General features: G+C 42.3%; 1 protein-coding gene across 2 annotated transcripts; it reads right to left on the bottom strand.

The window, feature by feature from the left end:
* Positions 1 to 1,799: 1,799 nt before the first annotated feature.
* On the bottom strand, positions 1,800 to 18,589 carry LOC118965293 (LIM domain-binding protein 3-like). 2 transcript variants are annotated; one of them, XM_036983402.1, is made up of 8 exons: positions 13,544 to 18,589; positions 6,284 to 6,316; positions 5,018 to 5,346; positions 4,564 to 4,918; positions 4,265 to 4,445; positions 4,027 to 4,147; positions 3,678 to 3,793; positions 1,800 to 3,556 (listed from the first exon to the last, which is right to left on the bottom strand). In XM_036983402.1, the coding sequence occupies exons 1-8, from the start codon at positions 13,714 to 13,716 to the stop codon at positions 3,467 to 3,469; spliced, it is 1,398 nt and encodes a 465-aa protein (XP_036839297.1). In that variant the 5' UTR covers positions 13,717 to 18,589; the 3' UTR covers positions 1,800 to 3,466. The 2 variants fall into 2 exon arrangements, with proteins under 2 accessions (XP_036839297.1, XP_036839306.1); XM_036983411.1 differs by lacking the exons at positions 6,284 to 6,316; positions 13,544 to 18,589 and adding an exon at positions 5,875 to 6,233.
* Between the last annotated feature and the right edge of the window lie 286 nt (positions 18,590 to 18,875).

Here is an 18,875-nt window from a genome sequence, read left to right on the forward strand (position 1 = left end):
TCTTTATTTTTTACTATTTTCTAAATGGTAGAATTCAGCAATATGGCACGAGGGTGTGTGGTATACAGTCTGATATACCACAGATGTCAGCCAATCAGCATTCAGGGCTCAAACCACCCCGTTTATAATAACAGTGAAGACATCAAAATTATGAAAAAGCACATATGGAATCATGTAGTGACCAAAAGTGTTAAACAAATCAAAATATATTTTATATTTGAGATTCTTCAAAGTAGCTACCCTTTGCCTTGATGACAACTTTGCACACTCTTGGCATTATCTCAACCAGCTTCATGAGATAGTGACCTGGAATGCATTTAAATTAACAGGTGTGCCTTGTTAATCTGTGGAATTGCTTTCCTTCTTAATGCGTTTAAGCCAATCAGTTCTGTTGTGTCAAGGTAGGGGTGGTATACAGAAGATAGCACTATTTGGTAAAAGACCAAGTCCATATTATAGCAAGAACAGCTCAAATAAGCAAAGAGAAACGACAGTTCATCATTACTTTAAGAAATTAAGCTCAGTCAATCCGGAAAATTGCAATCGCAAAAACCATCAAGCGGTATGATGAAACTAGATCTCACAAGGACCACCACAGGAAAGGAAGACCCAGAGTTACCTCTGCTGTAGAGGATAAGTTCATTAGAGTTACCAGCCTCAGAAATTGCAGTCCAAATAAATGCTTCACTGAGGTCAAGTAACAGACACATCTCAACATCAACTGTTCAGAGGAGACTGGGCCAAGAAACACAAGCAATGGACATTAGACCGGTGGAAATCTGTCCTTTGGTCTGATGGAGTCCAAATTTGAGATTTTTGGTTCCAACCGCCATGTTTTTGTGAGACGCAGAGTAGGTGAATGGATGATCTCCACATGTGTGGTTCCCACCGTGAAGCATGGAGGAGGAGGTGTGATGGTGTAGCGTTGCTTGGCTGGTGACACTGTCTGTTATTTATTTAGAATTAAAGGCACACTTAACCAGCATGGCTACCACAGCATTCTGCAGCGATACGCCATCCCATCTGGTTTGCGCTTAGTGGGACTATCATTTGTTTTTCATTAGGACGATGACCCAACACACACCTCCAGGCTGTGTAAGGGCTATTTGACCAAGAAGGAGAGTGATGGAGTGCTGCATCTGATGACCTGGCCTCCACAATCACCCGACCTCAACCCGATTGAGATGGTGTGGGATGAGTTGGACCGCAGAGTGAAGGTTAAGGAGGCAACAAGTGCTCCGCATATGTGGGAACTCCTTCAAGACTGTTGGAAAAGCATTCCTCATGAATCTGGTTGATATAATGCCAAGAGTGTGCAAAGCTGTCATCAAGGCAAAGGGTGGCTACTTTGAAGAATCTAAAATATATTTGGATTTGTTTAACACTTTTTTTTATTACTACATGATTCCAACTGTGTTATTTCATAGTTGTGATGTCTTCACTATTATTCTACAATGTAGAAAATAGTAAAAATAAACCAAACCAAACCTTTCACTGGTACTGTATATTGACAGTTTGGGCTGATGACAAGGTCCTTCGGATACCAGGTAACACAAAATCGCATTGCCTAAAAATGGCCTTACTGGGATGCACAGCCATTTTATCATCAACTTTCAGTTCTACACATCTTGATTAAGCATTATGTCCTCTTCCTCTTGGCAAAATTCACAATATAGATTATGTATCTGATTATGGAGGAAGTGTCAATACAGTATATGGCTGACACATGGGGTCTGTAAAAAATATTGACATTGAGCTGTTGCGTATGATCAGTGTACAGGGGTGACAAATGGCTTTGCAGTGTTTGCTGGGGTGGGGCCAAGGGAACATACAGTGAGTGTACGATGTATAAATAGTGACTAGCGTGTGAGGCATACCAAGTAGCCAGCATGGTTTCAACACTCTGTTGCACTCTAGTGGTTGGAAACTATATAACTAGTTTCAATATGCTGAACTTTAAAAAAACGAGTTCCTTAAACAACTATTTAGCAACAATTCAAGTCTTCTTTCATTTCCCTCAATGGTACCATGTAAGGTTTATTCTGAACTGGCACTGACTATGCTTTCCTTACACGTTGATCTACATACATACGCATATCAAAGGTACTTAGTCTAGTGTTCTCAGAGTTATGTCAAATCAAAATAAACCTTGCTATTCCAGTGGCACAAATACATACAGTAACTAATACTGATGTTGCCTCAGTAGACATGCACTGACAATCATGTACAAACTCTTGCATGCATACATACACAAACACAGAAAATACACAGATGTACAAAATAAACTCAGTTAAGCATCTGTACACAAGCACAAGGTCACAACTGACCTTTAAGGTGTGTGCTAGTGAGAGCGAAATGATTGTGAATGGCTGTTTTTGGCCTTGACAGATATTTCCTATAAATTCTTGTTTAATTGTAGCGCTTCATACAGAGGATGCATAGACTTTTGCTGCGTAAAATGTATTTGTAAGACCCCAGGCCAGTGCTCGTCTCACTTACATGCTGTAAAAAGATCCAGGGTACTTCCTCGATTTCCACGTTTATGAGACACATTCCAAAACTCCTAACTTCCCTACCCCATAAATAGAGGTTTCCTCATCTTCTACCTGTATCCCTAAATATGTATGTTAATACTGTATCATAATGTAACATATTGCTATCTTTGTATTGTTTTTTGACTGGATCTCAAATGAATCCAGGATGAAAAAGTTTGAGTGATGTACTTCATATAATACTATGAACCTCTGTATCATGCAGCTGTCAACAAAAGGCAATATAACTTTTTTTGCTTTATCAGCAATATAAACATCCATGGATGTTATGCTTTCATTTGATTCTATGTAAATAAATACTTTAACGGTCAAAGTTGCAATAAATATCACCTACTAAACTATAATGTATAATAATAGCTCTGTGAAATCCAACAGTATTAGTAGGCTTACATGTGTCATGATATACTGTAACAGTTCACAGTGTGAGGCATTATCATGTTAAATCTAGTGTATACAATCCTAAAACGGTCTTACTACATTCACTGCAAGCTATCTGTGTTTCGCTATTTGGGGTTTTACATTCAAAACAAAGCACACAGTGTTGCTGTGAAATAAGGCATCTTATTTACTGAAGAACCCTGCTACTCCACTCAGTCTGCATGTGTCTGTAGGCTGTAGCTCCAACCTCCCTGGATTGAGGCCCTCTAGGAACTCAGTGGAATAGCAAAGGGTTTACATCAGAATTCTCTGATATAAAATATACATTAGAATTCATTTGTCAGTGAAATTAATAAACCCAAACCTAACTAATATTTTGTCACGACTGACGGTCAATCCTGCCGCTATCATTTTCAGCTTGTATTTTTCATAATTAACACTGGGATCAATGCCCCCTCTACAGAGCTCATTGCCAAGGCTTGGGCATAGCTACGTAAGTACCTGCCCACCACCCAATAAGGCTGCAGATGGAGCATTTACACGTTGATGGCGTGAGCGTGCTTCTTGCACAGGGGCTTGTCTTTCTTGGAGTAGAAGGGCTGGCCCTCCAGGTTCACATTGCACACCTGTGTGAGACAAACAGAATTGTGAATCTCACAAACCATCCATTTTTGTTACATTCCCAGAGATCTTAGTTATAACAGTTTTATACATCAGGAACATGTACAGCTGTGTAGTCATTCTTACTGCACAGACAAAGCAGGTATCGTGCCAGGTATGACCCAGTGCTTCAATAAACTTGTCTCCCGCTTCTACTGGGAAGTCACAGCCATGGCATTTGGTGCTGAAAAGTGAAATGTAATCTGAAAGAAAGAGGATAGACTGAAAACACTAGCAAATGGTGAAAATAGTAACAAAGTTACATGCATAAAAAATGTGTCTTTATGTGTATAATTCAAAATGTAGTTCAGTTGCAGAAGCTGCTTGCACAGAGTACATTATGGCAAAAATGTCTGCAGAAGCTGGTTTGGGCTCTAAAGGAAACATTTAACATTTGTGGCTTTTCATTATGTGCCATTCCATTTACGTAAAGTACCTTTCTCGCAGTAAGGCTCCCCATCCTCCATGTGGAATAGGCTGTTTCCAAAGGCATTGCCACAGGCAGCACACACAAAGCAGGTGGTGTGCCATGTCTGTCGCAGAGCATGCATCACCTCCTGCGCAGGGACAAAAGGTTATTGTCTGGGTGCATTTGTGGTTATATGCTGCATAGGCTAAACAAAGCTTCTTTGTGTGTGTCGTACATGTCTGTGTGTTCGTATCTGACATCTCACCCCCATGATCTTGGTGTTGCAGCGTGCACAGGTGGGGGCAAAGAACTCTCCGTAGCAGTTCTCACAGTACACTGCGTTCTGCTCCTCCACAAAGCTGCAGTCTGCCAGCGATGTGTGGCAGTAGTGACAGTTGAACTCTTCTGGGTGCCAGGAGCGACCCAAGGCCACCAGGAAGGGTCCCCTGTAACGACAGATAGCGAATGAGGACAAAGGGGGTGACAATGACCATTTCTGAAGCCAAACACTGTGTTTCTGTTTGAGTGGCTGTGTTTCCACTGACGGTGTATCGTTGTTGTTACCGGATCATGTTGTTGCAAGCACCACAGAGGGGTGCTCTGCTGCTGTTGGCAGCAAAGCGCTCCGCCCTTTGGGCTACGCCCCGGGCAATGGGAGGGAAGGGGGCAGGGGCGGGGTTGTAGGGGGCGGGGCTGGGATTATAGGCAGGGCTTGGGGCAGAGGGAAGGGCGTGGGCGGAGCCAGGGTGTGGGATATAGGCCGGTGCTGGTGGGGCACTCTGAGGTAGAGCGGGCACTTTCATGCTGGTGCTGGTGCTCTTGCTGGGGTCAAACTTGTTGGCAAAAGAGTTGTCCGTGATCCAGGGTGGCCTGCTGGAGGGGGGTTCAGGGGCGGCCGGGGCTGTGGCTGGGGTTGGAGCTATGACCCAAAGAGACACACGGTTAAGTCAACACTATCCATACTTACCATATTATTAACACAAACAAACGGCCACACAGCACCACCTGCTGTAACTACCTGGCACAATGCAGGCTGTGCTGACCACCTTGGGTGGAGGAGGGCCCACAGGGATCTGGATAGAGCTTTGCTGCATGGGAGGAGGCTGCTGCATGGGATGTCGCTGCATAGGCGGGGCCTGGTGCATGGGGGGCCCCTGGTACATGGGTGGTCCCTGGTGCATTGGAGGCCCTTGGTACATGGGAGGTCCCTGCAGCATAGCAGGCCCCTGGTACATGGAAGGTCCCTGCTGCATGGAAGGTCCCTTCTGAATACAAAGCCCCTGGTACATGGATTGCCCCTGGTACATGGGAGGGGCTTTTTGCATGGGGGGAGCCTGGCCATATAGGCTGCAGAAGGATAAAAAAGAAGCTGAGTGACATCATCACCACCTAAATTCAAACATATCTCTACTAGTCTTATTACTTCAGAAGTTTTCTGAACTGTCATTGATAGTTTATATAATATATCTAAATTAGGAAACTGTACTACAAGTACCAGTTACTCATAAGGATACTGTTAAAGGGATACTTCAGGATCTTGGCAATGAGGCCCTTTATCTACTTTCCCAGAGTCAGATGAACTCATGGATATCATCTGCGTGTAGTTTGAAAAAAGTTGCTAACTAGCGCTAGCACAATTGCTTACTAGCATTGGCTCGAAGTCCTTGCGCTAGTTAGCATTGGTTCGCAAAACTACCTCTAACTTCCTTCATACTGGATCCAGAGACATAAAAATCATATCCACGGGTTCATCTGACCCTGCCAAAATCCTGACGTATCCCTTTAACACTAATATGCCTCATGATAAAACCTAGTATGCTGAACAGCCACCTATCTCCTTCCTGACTCTGTGTCCACATATGTTTTGAGTCTTACCTGGATCTCCTCCACTTCCCCAGACACGTTTAACGTAAAGGTTAGTGGGAGTTTAATATAGCAGAGACCCACAGAGAGAGAGAGAGAAAGAAAGACAGCCTGGTATCAGAGAGACAGTGTTAGAACAGAGAGCCTCGGTTATAGCAGTGAGAGAGATTCACAGAGCCGCCAACCGAATTCATTTGAAAGGAGAGAGAAACAGGTTGATACATTTGTAAGAAAGGGGAAGGTTAAAACGCAGGTTAAATGAACACTGTCAAAGCATGATTATCATCCTTAGAGCTATAAATAGAGGGAGGGGAATAAGTGTGTGTTATTTCAAAGGTGAAGTCGACAATAAGGGAAGGAAGCACACTATCCAGATGTTCTATGAGCAGTGCCATCTGGATAAGCTTCCCCACAGAAGTACCTGGAGACGGAGGCAGACTGTTGCAGACTGTAGCTATAACGCAACAGAAAAGGGTCTGGGGTCAAAAACGGGTCAAACACAGTTTTTTGGATTAAAGCCATGTACACCTATACCTGCAAGATGCCGTTTATTACCAATAATGGCATCCAGTTTTTCAATATTTAATTTGCAGATTTTTCCATCTAACTTTTCTCCACTGTTTACTCTAAGATGGGGTGTAAATCAATAATCATCCGATTTCTCATAAATTGTAACATTATCAGATCGCACCTGTTTCATGCTAACTGCTAGTCAGTCAGCCTAGTTTGACCACATAGTCAGCTGTGTAGCTTTTGAAGAGGGCAGCACCCAATCAGCAGTCCCTTTGAGGTATAGGTGAACTTGGTTTCATAGTAATACCTTTGTGCGAGCACACATTCTCTCAAAGGAAAAATGTATGTCCTAAAGAGACAAATAAAACAGGTTCTGAAAATTCAAGATCCTAACACTGCCAAACCAAATGAAATTGATACACAGCTCTGCTCCTATATACCATATTTGTATTCATCACCATCAATCAAGGAAACCATATATGATACTGCACACACACACACACAAAACCTCTCATATTCTACACTCTGCACACAACCACCACAACTGGCTCCATTGCAAAGACCAACACGCCTTGCAACATTAGTTAACACATCCAATCCACATTAAAGAGAAAACAATGACATCATTATTAGGAATCTGTAAGGTGAGCCAGAGGACCCACTTCTCACAAACACACTAACATGCAGGCGAGATAAATTCACTTCAAACCAGTGGTGTAAAGTACTTATGTAAAAATACTTTAGTTTCATGCCCTGATCTATTTCACCTGTCTCCACCCCCTCCAGGTGTCGCTTATTTTCCCCAGTGTATTTATCCCTGTGTTTCCTGTCTCTCTGTGCCAGTTCGTCTTGAATGTTTCCGAGTCAACCAGTGTTTTCCCCATTCTCCTGCTTTTTGCATTCTCCCTTTTCTAGCCCTCCCGGTTTTGACCCTTGCCTGTTTCATAACTTTGTACCTGCCTGCATGACCATTCTGCCTCCTGTGTCTGCATTTGGGTCTCGCCTTGTGCCTTGATAAAAAAAATACTACTTAAGTAGTTTTTTGGGGTATCTGTACTTCGCTATTTTTATTTTAGACAACTTTTACTTTTACTTCACTACATTCCTAAAGAAAATAATGTACTTTTTACTCCATACATACATTTTCCCTGACACCCAAAAGTCATTGTTACATTTCAGATGCTTAGCAGGACAGGAAAATGGTCCAATTCATGCTCTTATCAAGAGAACATCCCTACTACCGCTGATCTGGCAGACTCCCTAAACATAAATGCTTAGTTTGTAAATTATGTCTGAGTGTTGGATTGTGCCCCTGGCTATCCATAAAATTAAAAAACAAGAAAATCGTGCTGTCTGGTTTGTATATGGTTTGCTTAATATAAGGAATTTGAAATGATTTTTACTTTTGATACTTAAGTACATGTTATCAATTACATTTACTTTTGATACTTAAGTATATTTAAGACCAAATACTTTTAGACTTTTACTCAAGTAATATTTTACTGGATGACTTTCACTTTTACTTGAGTCATTTTCTATTAAGGTATCTTTACTTTTACTCAAGTATGACAATTGGGTACTTTTTCCACCACTGCACATCATAAGTTGATATAACGTTCACAGTTTTAAGCAACTGTGGCCACCACACTGGCTCCAGGAGATCCCTATAAAGTACCACTATTACATTAAAACTAAAGGGTGGATGGATGTGTTTCCTTATTTAAGCCCGCTGTTTATACAAAACAAAAATGACAATGGTTGGCTGAACGACACAAACTGAGGGAGAAATATGTACCATACTCCTTGTTATGCAAAACTAACCAATGATTTAATATTATCCTCACTAGACACTTACAAATCGGAAGAGGGTATTTTACGAGCATGTACAATTATTTATACAATAGTCCTCCTTTGTGTTAGTCCCATTTAAAATGTTCACGTGAGTACCAAATTCTACATCATTTGACCTTTTCAGCCATTGCACTTTTAAGCAGTACATCTATCAACAGCTGCTATTGCCTGTTGTCACTAGTTAGCCATTTAGTAGTTGATTAGAATGGTGCATCACAGCCATATAAACTCAGCAACAAAAAAAGTCCCTTTTTCAGGACCCTGTCTTTCAAAGATCATTCGTAAAAATCTGAATAACTTCACAGATCTTCATTGTAAAGGGTTTAAAAACTGTTTTCCATGCTTGTTCAATGAACCATAAACAATTAATGAACATGCACCTGTGGAACAGTCGTTAAACCATAACAGCTTACAGACGGTAGGCAATTAAGGTCACAGTTATGAAAACTTAAGACACTAAAAAGGGTCCTGACATGACCCTCCAGCATGACAATGCCACCAGCCATACTGCTCGTTCTATGTGTGATTTCCTGCAAGACAGGAATGTCAGTGTTCTGCCATGGCCAGCGAAGATCCCGGATCACAATCCCATTGAGCACGTCTGGGACCTGTTGGATCGGAGGGTGAGGGCTAGGGCCATTCCCCCCAGAAATGTCCGGGAACTTGCAGGTGCCTTGGTGGAAGAGTGGGGTAACATCTCACAGCAAGAACGGGCAAATCTGGTGCAGTCCATGAGGAAGAGATGCACTGCAGTACTTAATGCAGCTGGTGGCCACACCAGATACTGACTGTTACTTTTGATTTTGACCCCCCCTCTGTCAAGGGACACATTATTCCATTTATTTTAGTCACATGTCTGTGGAACTTGTTCAGTTTATGTCTCAGTTGTTGAATCTTGTTAAGTTCATACAAATATTTACACATGTTAAGTTTGCTGAAAATAAACGCAGTTGAAAGTGAGAGGACATATTTTTTTCTTGCTGAATTTATCACTGATTTGCAGGATACAAATTATTTTGATTGACATTCAAGTGTCACGCACTTCTGCTGTTCTATGACAAACTACCCCCCAAAATCATAATGAGTCCAGCCAGTGTGTGAGCTCGCAGTTGAGCAGCGACATGCAGAGTGAGCGTGGAAGAGTGTGGGATAGAGGAGCTACCATCATCACTCGATGTGGTGCGATCTCCAACTGTGACTACTAGGTGCTCAACCAAGTGAGCTACTGTCATATCACTAATTGTGTGGCCTTCACAGGGTGAACAGTCCCCATAAATGCCAATTCCAAGAGTATGCTTCTCCTTATTATGGAATGTAAAGGTCCAGACTTGAATGGGCCTGTAGGGATTTTGTGCGTTTGTTCATTTAAGAAACTGGTTGACCTCCAAATTCAAGATGAGAGATGGAATATCAAAAAGACTACTTCAGAGTAATGTTAGCTACATTCTGCATTAAACAGGCATTTTTATATTTGGGTCAAACATATCTATCTCACCATTAATGCTGTGAAGGGACTATTGACATTGTGGAGGAAGAGGTGCAAATTAGTCAAACAAAAACTTGAGTCAGCAATCGCAAATGCTGCCAAACCCCCACGAGCTTACACAGTGTACTTAAGCAGTCTGCAGTGTACATTCTGCACATCAAACCTCGTGGACCTTTTCCTTTCCATTCAGCTGTGATGGAGAGAGCTAATTCAAAGAGCGTTGGAAAGAAGTTTGTCCCTGTGCAGGCAAGCAAAACAGTTGCACAGACCTAATTGCACTCAATAGCATGTTTCCAATTGGGGGCTGTTGCAGTTCATTTTGCACCACTTTTCAGATATAATTATTTGTATTTTCTTATGAAACATAGCCAATGTGAATAAAGCAATGCTGCAGTCATGGCCTTGCTCTTTTGATCCGGATAGTGTCCCCTATCCCACACGTAGCCAAGCAACTCCGCACACTACCTGTCTGTGATGTGGTCAGTCTGTCTGTCACTGTGGCAGTCTGTTATGTTGCGTGTATACCTCAGGTGCTCGGTTCAGAACCCGAGGGCAGGGCTTTCGTTTGGGCAAAGTGCGGGTTCGAAACAGGGTGGGAGGTGGCCCTTGCTTCTAAACCTAGTTTCTTGACGAGAGTCAACAAGAGAGGTTTGAGAGACGGTTTAGGGCTCACTCCATATACACATTGATTACTTTGAATTTCTTATACAATCTTAAACCCTCTCTGAAATACTACACTGTAATGGAAAAAATAAGGCAACACTATTTGGATAGTCCCTAATAGATGTGTTAGATACAGTACCAATCAAACGTTTGGTCACACCTACTCAATCAAGGGTTTTTCTTTATTTTAGAATAATAGTGTAGAATAACAGTGAACACATCAAAACTATGAAATAACACAGTTAGAATCACGTAGAAACCAACAACAAAAAAGTGTTGAACGAATCTAAATATATTTTAGATTCTTCATAGTAGCCACCCTTTGCCTTGATGACAGCTTTGCATGCTCTTGGCATTCTCTCAACCAGCTTCATGAGTAATGCTTTTCCAACAGTCTTGAAGGAGTTCCCACATGCTGAGCACTTGTTGGCTGCTTTTCCTTCACTCTGCGGTCCAACTCATCCCAAACCATCTCAATTGGGTTGAGGTCAGGTGATTCTGGAGGCCAGGTCACCTACTCTGCATCTCACAAAGACACAGTGGTTGGAACCAAAAATCTCAAATTTGGACTCATCAGAACAAAAGGACAGATTTCCACCGGTCTAATGTCCATTGCTCGTGTTTCTTGGCCCAAGCCAGTCTCTTCTTCTTATTGGTGTCCTTTAGTAGTGGTTTCTTTGCAACAATTTGACCATAGTGGCCTGATTCAACCAGTTTCCTATGAAAAGTTGATGTTGAGATGTGCCTGTTACTTGAACTCTGTGAAGCATTTATTTGGGCTGCAAACAGAGGTGCAGTTACAGTTGAAGTCGGAAGTTCACATACACCTTAGCAAAATACATTTAAACTCAGTTTTTCACAATTACTGACATTTAATCCTAGTAAAAATTCCCTGTCTTAGGTCAGTTAGGATCACCACTTTATTTTAAGAATGTGAAATGTCAGAATAATAGTAGAAAGAATAATTTATTTATTATTTCGATATAGGACTCGTTCTACTGTGGATACAGATACTTTTGTACCCGTTTCCTCCAGCATCTTCACAAGGTCCTTTGCTGTTGTTCTGGGAATGATTTGCACTTTTCGCATCAAAGTACGTCCAGCTCTAGGAGACAGAATGCGTCTCCTTCCTGAGCGGTATGACGGCTGCGTGGTCCCATGATGTTTATACTTTCGTACGATTGTTTTTACAGATGAACATGGTACCTTCAGGCGTTTGGAAATGGCTCCCAAGGATAAACCAGACTTGTGGAGGTCTACAATTTTTTTTCTGAGGTCTTGGCTGATTTCTTTTGATTTCCCATGATGTCAAGCAAAGAGGCACTGAGTTTGAAGGTAGGCCTTGAAATACATCCACAGGTACACCTCCAATTGACTCAAATGATGTCAATTAGCCTAACAGAAGCTTCTAAAGCCATGAGATCATTTTCTGGAATTTTACAAGCTGTTTAAAGGCACAGTCAACTTGGTGTATGTAAACTTCTGACCCACTGGAATTGTGATACAGTGAATTATAAGCTAAATAATATGTCTGTAAACAATTGTTTGAAAAATTACTTGTGTCATGCACGAAGTAGATGTTCTAACCGACTTGCCAAAACTATAGTTTGTTAACAAGACATTTGTGGAGTGGTTGGAAAAACAAGTTTTAATGACTCCAACCTAAGTGTATGTAAACTTCTGACTTCAACTGTAACTGATGAACATATCCTCTGCAGCAGAGGTAACTCTGGGTCTTTCTTTCCTGTGGTGGTGCTTATGAGAGCCAGTTTCATCATAGCACTTGATGGTTTTTGCAACTGTGCTTGAAAAAAACTTTCAAAGTTCTTGAAATTTTCCACATTGAGTGACCTTTATGTCTTAAAGTAATGATGGACTGTCATTTCGCTTAGCTTATTTGAGCTGTTCTTGACATAATATGGACTTGGTCTTTTACCAAATAGGGCGATCTTCTGTATACCACCCCTACCCAACTGATTGGCTCAAATGCATTAAGCAGGAAAGAAATTCCACAAATTAACTTTAACAAGGCACACCTGTTAATTGAAATGCATTCCAGGTGACTACCTCATGAAGCGAGTTGAGAGAATGCCAAGAGTGTGCAAAGCTGTCATCAAGGCAAAGGGTGGCTACTTTGAAGAATCTCAAATAACATATCTTTTGATTTGTTTAACACTTTGTTGGTTACTACATGATTCCATGTGTTATTTCATAATTTTGATGTCTTCACTATTATTCCACAATGTAGAAAATAGTAAAAATAAAGAAAAAACCTTGAAAGAGTAGGTGTGTCCAAACTTTTGACTGGTACTGTATGTTCAATTAACTCTCAACATTATATTTGTCCTATGTCAATACGTATGGCCTTTCTTGGTCCCCTAGATGGGAGACAAAACGTTTATAAACATTAGACATCCTACTGACAAACTACCATTCATCTGCTGTGAATGCCAAAACATTGTCATCTTTGAGGGTCCAAAAAATGTGTATAATCACAGCTCGGAATGGTCCACAAACCAAATCCAGGATTCCAAGGCAGTGGCAGTGATGACCAACTACAGAAGCAACAGCCTGCACAGGCCCAGGGCATATGTTGTGTTAAGGCTGGTCAAAAAAAAAAAAAAAAAAAAAAAAAAAAAAAAAAACGGATTAAGATGGATGGATGGTTATGATGATGAGGACGTTAAGGGTTAAAGGATGATGTTTTTTGCAGACTCGCTCTGTATGACTACAGCACTCCATTGAGGCTCTCTGTTCTCACACCGCTCACAGACATGGGAGGTCAGGTCTTCCCAGTGTCTCTCTCCTCACAGGTTCCACACAGTCCAGGTGATCACAACATCAGACTGTTTGACTTACCTTGGACACTGAATATGGACACTCTCCCTTGTGAATGTACTAAACCCAAAGCCCTAGCCACTTACACATGTCATACTGCTCATGAAACCTTTTACCGGTTTAGCATGAAAACAAAAACATACATTTCAATCTATGTTCAATCAATCACGAACCAGATGACAAAAGGGGAAAACATCAGAACAAAACAGTCCCCCTCAACGAAGGTACACACACAAATATAGCTACACACCAATTAAAGGTGAGAGCACCCAGTTGGCGGAGGACAATAAAACCACAACAGGCAAAAATGTTCAACCCACACAGAATTACCTCTCAGGGGTGGGTTCAGGGTCTACGGGGGCAGGCTCTGGAGACTGGTAAGCAGCAGTAGGCGAAGCTGCCTGATTGGGCGAAGCAGCGCTAGCAGGGAGAGCGACATGTGTGGGGCTGGTGGAAACTGGAGCATGCTCAACAGGGCTACTGCATAAGAGGTTAAATTGCATTGAGAGAAAACCATCAGCAGTCTGGGGCCGAAATCCATATGTAGGGCTGTGTATATATGAACTAGAGGGTTAATGTCAGAACAAATAGACCTGTAAGGTTATATGGCCTCAATCACATGCAAAACCAAAAGCCTTGATATTGCTCAGCCCAAAGCAAGGATGTCCATCAAGGAACAAATGGAGAAAGAGTAGGAAAATAAATCAATGACAATTATTCACAAGTCTTATCTTTCAATATCAGGATTTAGTGCCAGAGGTGAGGAAATAAACCCTCTGCGGGGAAAAAAAACCCTCATAATCTGCTCATAATAAGATAAAAACGAATGTTTGAACTATCGATTTTGGGTGAGTCACTGGAGAAAGCGCAGAGACTGGCAGGGGTGAGTGGGGTGATACCTGGTTGTATTTCACTCTTAATGGAAAGCTGCCTAGCTGCTACTGCAGGAATCGATTGAGCAGAATGGGGAATGATTAAATAACTGCGTCAAGACAAGCGCTTCATCAACCATGTCCAGGGTCAGAGGGAACCACCTCACTATATGCTTGATATGCACAGTCCTTACGCAATTAACACAGTGTATTACACATTGATTTGGAACTGTATAGTGTATCATACTAATATAATATAATCAGAGACAATCTAAGGTGTTGGGAGTTTCAGCCATAAACTCTGTTGGGGAAAAGGATTAAACAGAGTATATACAGAGTATATATAACAGCAAAAAGGAGAGAAAAATGAACACACTCAGTGAGCATGGCCTAATCAATGAGTGTACGCTACAGAACATTTGTGAATTTACTTTTAAACATGAGTGAAAATGAACAGTGACGGCTCCCCAGATCTTGACATTTAAACACAGCTGACTTTGACATGAGGCCAAAACATTGAGTGAATGACTGTGGGAGAAGGTGGGGTTGAGGACTGGGGAGAACGGAATTAATGCAATGCCCAGGGGGAGCTGCCCAGGCTGGTGCAGGTTGGGGGACAGAGAGGGTGGCAGGCATCTAGCAGCAACAGGCCTGGTGGTGGTAGACCGATGGCTGACCCCTACTCACTTCCAGCACCCTGACCTCCTCTCCTGGACATCAATCTGACCAGGAAACAGTGGTCTCAGGCGGTCATTTAACCCTTCATCACTTTCTGTGGTGAACTTTGGAGGTTAGCAAGTGCTCCTAGGTTGTAGTGATAGTGGGTCTGTCTATGGTGTGTCTCATAGCTAGATGTGTGGAGCGAGGAGTGGAGTGTTGGCAAGGGAGGTGGGAGGATCAGCACAGATAGACAGGTGGTAGATGCTCTCAGTTTGAGTGACAGTTAACAGAGGAAGTGCCTTTGAGGCTGGGTACAAGGACAGGACAGGCCACAGTCACACAGATACAAAAGCCTCTATCTTCAATTACTTCTGAATCCAACCAATGAAACCTATTACTAGGATAAAGTATTATAATCTAGAACACCTGATTTTAATTATTAGCTGGTTGATAAGCTGAATCAGGTTTGTTACAACAGGAGTTGGATTGAAAACCTACAGGAGGGGGTCTCTCCAGCAACTGGGTTGAAGAGCCCTGCTCTAGAGAGACCTCAACAAAGTCCCTTTTAGCAGATGGGAGTGTAGGAAACCCCTCTCAATTGTGTTTCAACTGGCCATCCTTGGGTATAAGTGACATTAACTCATCTGACATAGTTACAGACATCTAACTTCAATACTACTGGATCTCTATTTGAACGCAGACAGCCATGTACACAGACACACACACAGACACACAGACTTGCCTCACAAGGGGTTTACATAAATGGGCATTCTGTGCAGGTCATTAGGTACACACTGAGGACACTGGCCTTCAAAACGCATTTACCCTCTTCACGCATTTACCCTCTTCATGCAGGATTAATAGATTGCATTGGCTGAATTGCTGGGATGTATTTCCAGATGTTTCCGAGGGAATGACAGTTTCAAGTTGGGGGCAGATTAAGGATAGTGTGCTTTGAAGGCTGAAGTCAAAATCTGGTGCCTCAGATTAACAACACAAGGGGAACTATGTTCAAAATAGAAGATTGCATACATGCACCACTCTTTCATATGCCAATGATCTATAAACAGTTTGGAATTTGAAATACTTGATCCGTAAACTAAATGAAGCCATTTCATTTCTCACTTTATCTCACTGTGGAAGGGAAAAACTTGAGGACACTAATTTGAGGATAGTTTTAAAGGGTAACACATGTATAGCGCCCCCCACTGGTAACATCTGCTTGGCACAACTGTCAACAAAGGGAAATTGTGATATCGCCCACTAAAGCAGCTGGGTTAGTAAGGCAGCTCCATGGGCAGGCAACCTGACACCTCGCCTACCATTTCACTCTGCTCCTCATTCTCTGGGAGAGAGAGACCACTCCGCGGTAGGTAGGCAAACACTGGCGTGTGTTTGCATGATACTGGTGAGGTGGGCAGACAAGTGCAAGGGCAGGGGAGTCTTTAGCAAGGGGGAGAGAGAGACCGGTGCATGCTCTTACAGGCAATTAGGAGGATGAGAATTGAGATTACAGATAGTCAAGGCAGGAGCAATGGGTCTAGTACTAGGTGGTTTAGAGACATCAAACAGGTATGTATTTTACCATGTTCAGCTGTCTACTGTACATCAAAGCAGTAGTGCGCTTTAACCATGGAGGTTAGGATTCGTGGGAGGGGGTTGAGGGAGGGGCATGGATGGGTTACTGGAGACCTGTCGTAGATGAGGAAGACACTGACTGACAGGTGATCCAGGCAAGACTAAAGACAAGGAAACACAATGATTCAGACACACAACATGAAGACAGACACAAACACATAGCTGTCCACAGGTACCCCTCACCCTCTGTGCCCTTTACCTGGTTCTCAAACGGGACGTACAGTAGGTCTACATTAACTCTACCTTCTTGATTGCCAAAAACTGTCATTAGTCCCATGAATTAAACCTACAACATAACTTCTTATCGCCTACTGTCACAAGCTCCTCTATAATATTGAGACAACCAGTTGGGTCCTTGAGGCTTTTGAAAACATTATAAGGTCCCGAAAATGAGCCCTAGGTCCCGAAAATGAGCCCTAGGTCCCGAGAAGTCACAAACTGCAAAAACACAAATCCTGCCGGGAACTGAGCACACACACCAAATTACTTTCCACTATTTTGGACTTGAGGGTGGCTTGAGATAGCTATGGAGTGATGTGCCGAAATTTGATGCGAAGCAATGGCGCAGGTCCTGATGTTTTTGGATTGTCTGGTGTGTCAGTTCTAGAATCTGTGATGAAAAAAAAAGAGGGAGTGAGGGATAGGAGGAGCAGAATACTGAATGGAACTGAAGTGTAGAAGGAGATCTTGTATGTGGGGCGGAGACTGAGGCCTGAGTATGATAGAGGAGGAAGAGGAGGCGTGATGAAGGGCGAGAGGGGGTCAGCCACCCAGAGGCACTCCAGTGCAAACACACTGTCTACCCAGCATGCATTGCATGCAGGTGGAAATATCCCTCAGGGGAGGTGAAGAAGAAGGGGGAGGAGGAATGATGCCAAGGAGCATGTCCAGGCAGGGAAGAGGCAGTTAGCAGAGATTTCCAACAGTTACAAACGGCCAGTAATAATCCACTCATCAGCCCACAGCAGAGCTAAGTAACACCAGTTCCCCTAATGTTACAACCAGACAAGCAGAGTTATCTTTCAAAGGGCTTTCAACACCTTCAAACATCGCCTCGCCGACTCTCACTACTCACATATTTGACTTCCTGTTCGCCTTTCTTATGCAGGAGGATGGGACGAAACCCAACAGGGTGTTGTCTGACGGCTGTGCTTGAATCCTGATATGATAGTCCCTAACTTCAGCCACATCTGACCTCCTTATAGTTAGCAGCTACAGAGACTCTTGCCTCATGGACAGACCATTGATATAATACTGCTTCTACGTAATAACAGACGATCAACAATTGCTAACAATTGATGGCATGATTATACTAGAGCTAATGATGGCTGAGTTCAGTACAATAATTACACAAAAAATGGCCCTGTGGAACAGACTAAATGGCATGTGTGGAGAAGAACAAAGCCCTGTTTTCTAAAGGTGTACCAATGAAGCACGTCAGTTCATCCTTCTGTGAGTCATGTGATAATTAGCTTGGTTTATTTTTACAGTGTTTCTAAAGAACTTTTCGGGATAACATTAAACAATCGCTTTGAGATTGTATTTGTAATAGATATCTTACAAAACACTTGACATGATGCAACATACAGTAGGTTGGAATCATGTATGGAAAAGGTTTTGCAAAGCCACCTGCTTTATATCAAATCTCTCCGTTTCTTTCTAGGTCAAGTTGTGTATATAACAGCTCAAATGCCAAAAGGACTTTATCAGGAGCTTCTGTGAAAAAAAAATCCTTGACCAACTTGCTTAAATAGTGAATAGCCCTGCCCTTGGTAGCTGAAAAGAAAACAGCTATTCAAACCTTTTCAATTACCAATGATGAAATTGAAAAGATACCGTCAAAGAAAATGGGTGAACTTCTCTCATTGATGTCGAAAGCAAGGTCATGGTCAATATGGAATCCAATCATTTTCCTTCTGATTGAAGTCATACTCGTAATCACGTGGCCATCTGGCCATGAGCCAGATTGGACCCTATCCTTTTCATATGTTTAAAGATCAGTGCATTGCACAATGCAGGCAGCACTCCTAATTATCCTTAGTTTACTTTATGCCATTCATCTTCTCTGGGAAAATCTCAAATTCCTCACTTTCTCATAGGCTGCAAGGGTTTGCTGCTCTCCACACATTCCAATGAGTCAGAGCCCGGGGATAAGGAAACAAACACGCCATGTTTCATCGGTGAGGGATTCATCTTGAGATTCAATACGACGTTTGCTGATATGGGGGAATTGTTTATCCTTAACTGGACCCTTGACATCTTGTTTAAGTTCTATTTAATGGTTCCTTGGTGAAATGGTTCCTGTGAAAGTTAAGTTTGTGATGACTCATATGTATAATTGTTTATTGTCTCTAAGAGGGTGTTGGGTTGCTATGCTATAAAGGTAGGCAACTATTTCCTCCATAACTTCCATTTAAAGCCTGTAAACTGCTACATCAAAACATAATCTCTTCTCTTTTCAGAGTAACAATCTGATATGAAAGCAACTAAAG

The sequence above is a fragment of the Oncorhynchus mykiss genome, chromosome 1 (assembly GCF_013265735.2).
Source record: "Oncorhynchus mykiss isolate Arlee chromosome 1, USDA_OmykA_1.1, whole genome shotgun sequence".
Lineage (NCBI taxonomy): Eukaryota > Metazoa > Chordata > Actinopteri > Salmoniformes > Salmonidae > Oncorhynchus > Oncorhynchus mykiss.

Coding starts and splice junctions, on each gene's coding strand:
- LOC118965293 (XM_036983402.1), bottom strand. CDS start 13,716: ATGCAATTTAACCTCTTATGCAGTAGCCCTGTTGAGCATGCTCCAGTT. Junction 4,148..4,264: donor GCAACACCAAGATCATGGGG/GTGAGATGTCAG, acceptor GTCCCTGCGCAG/GAGGTGATGCATGCTCTGCG. Junction 3,794..4,026: donor GGAGCCTTACTGCGAGAAAG/GTACTTTACGTA, acceptor TCTTTCTTTCAG/ATTACATTTCACTTTTCAGC.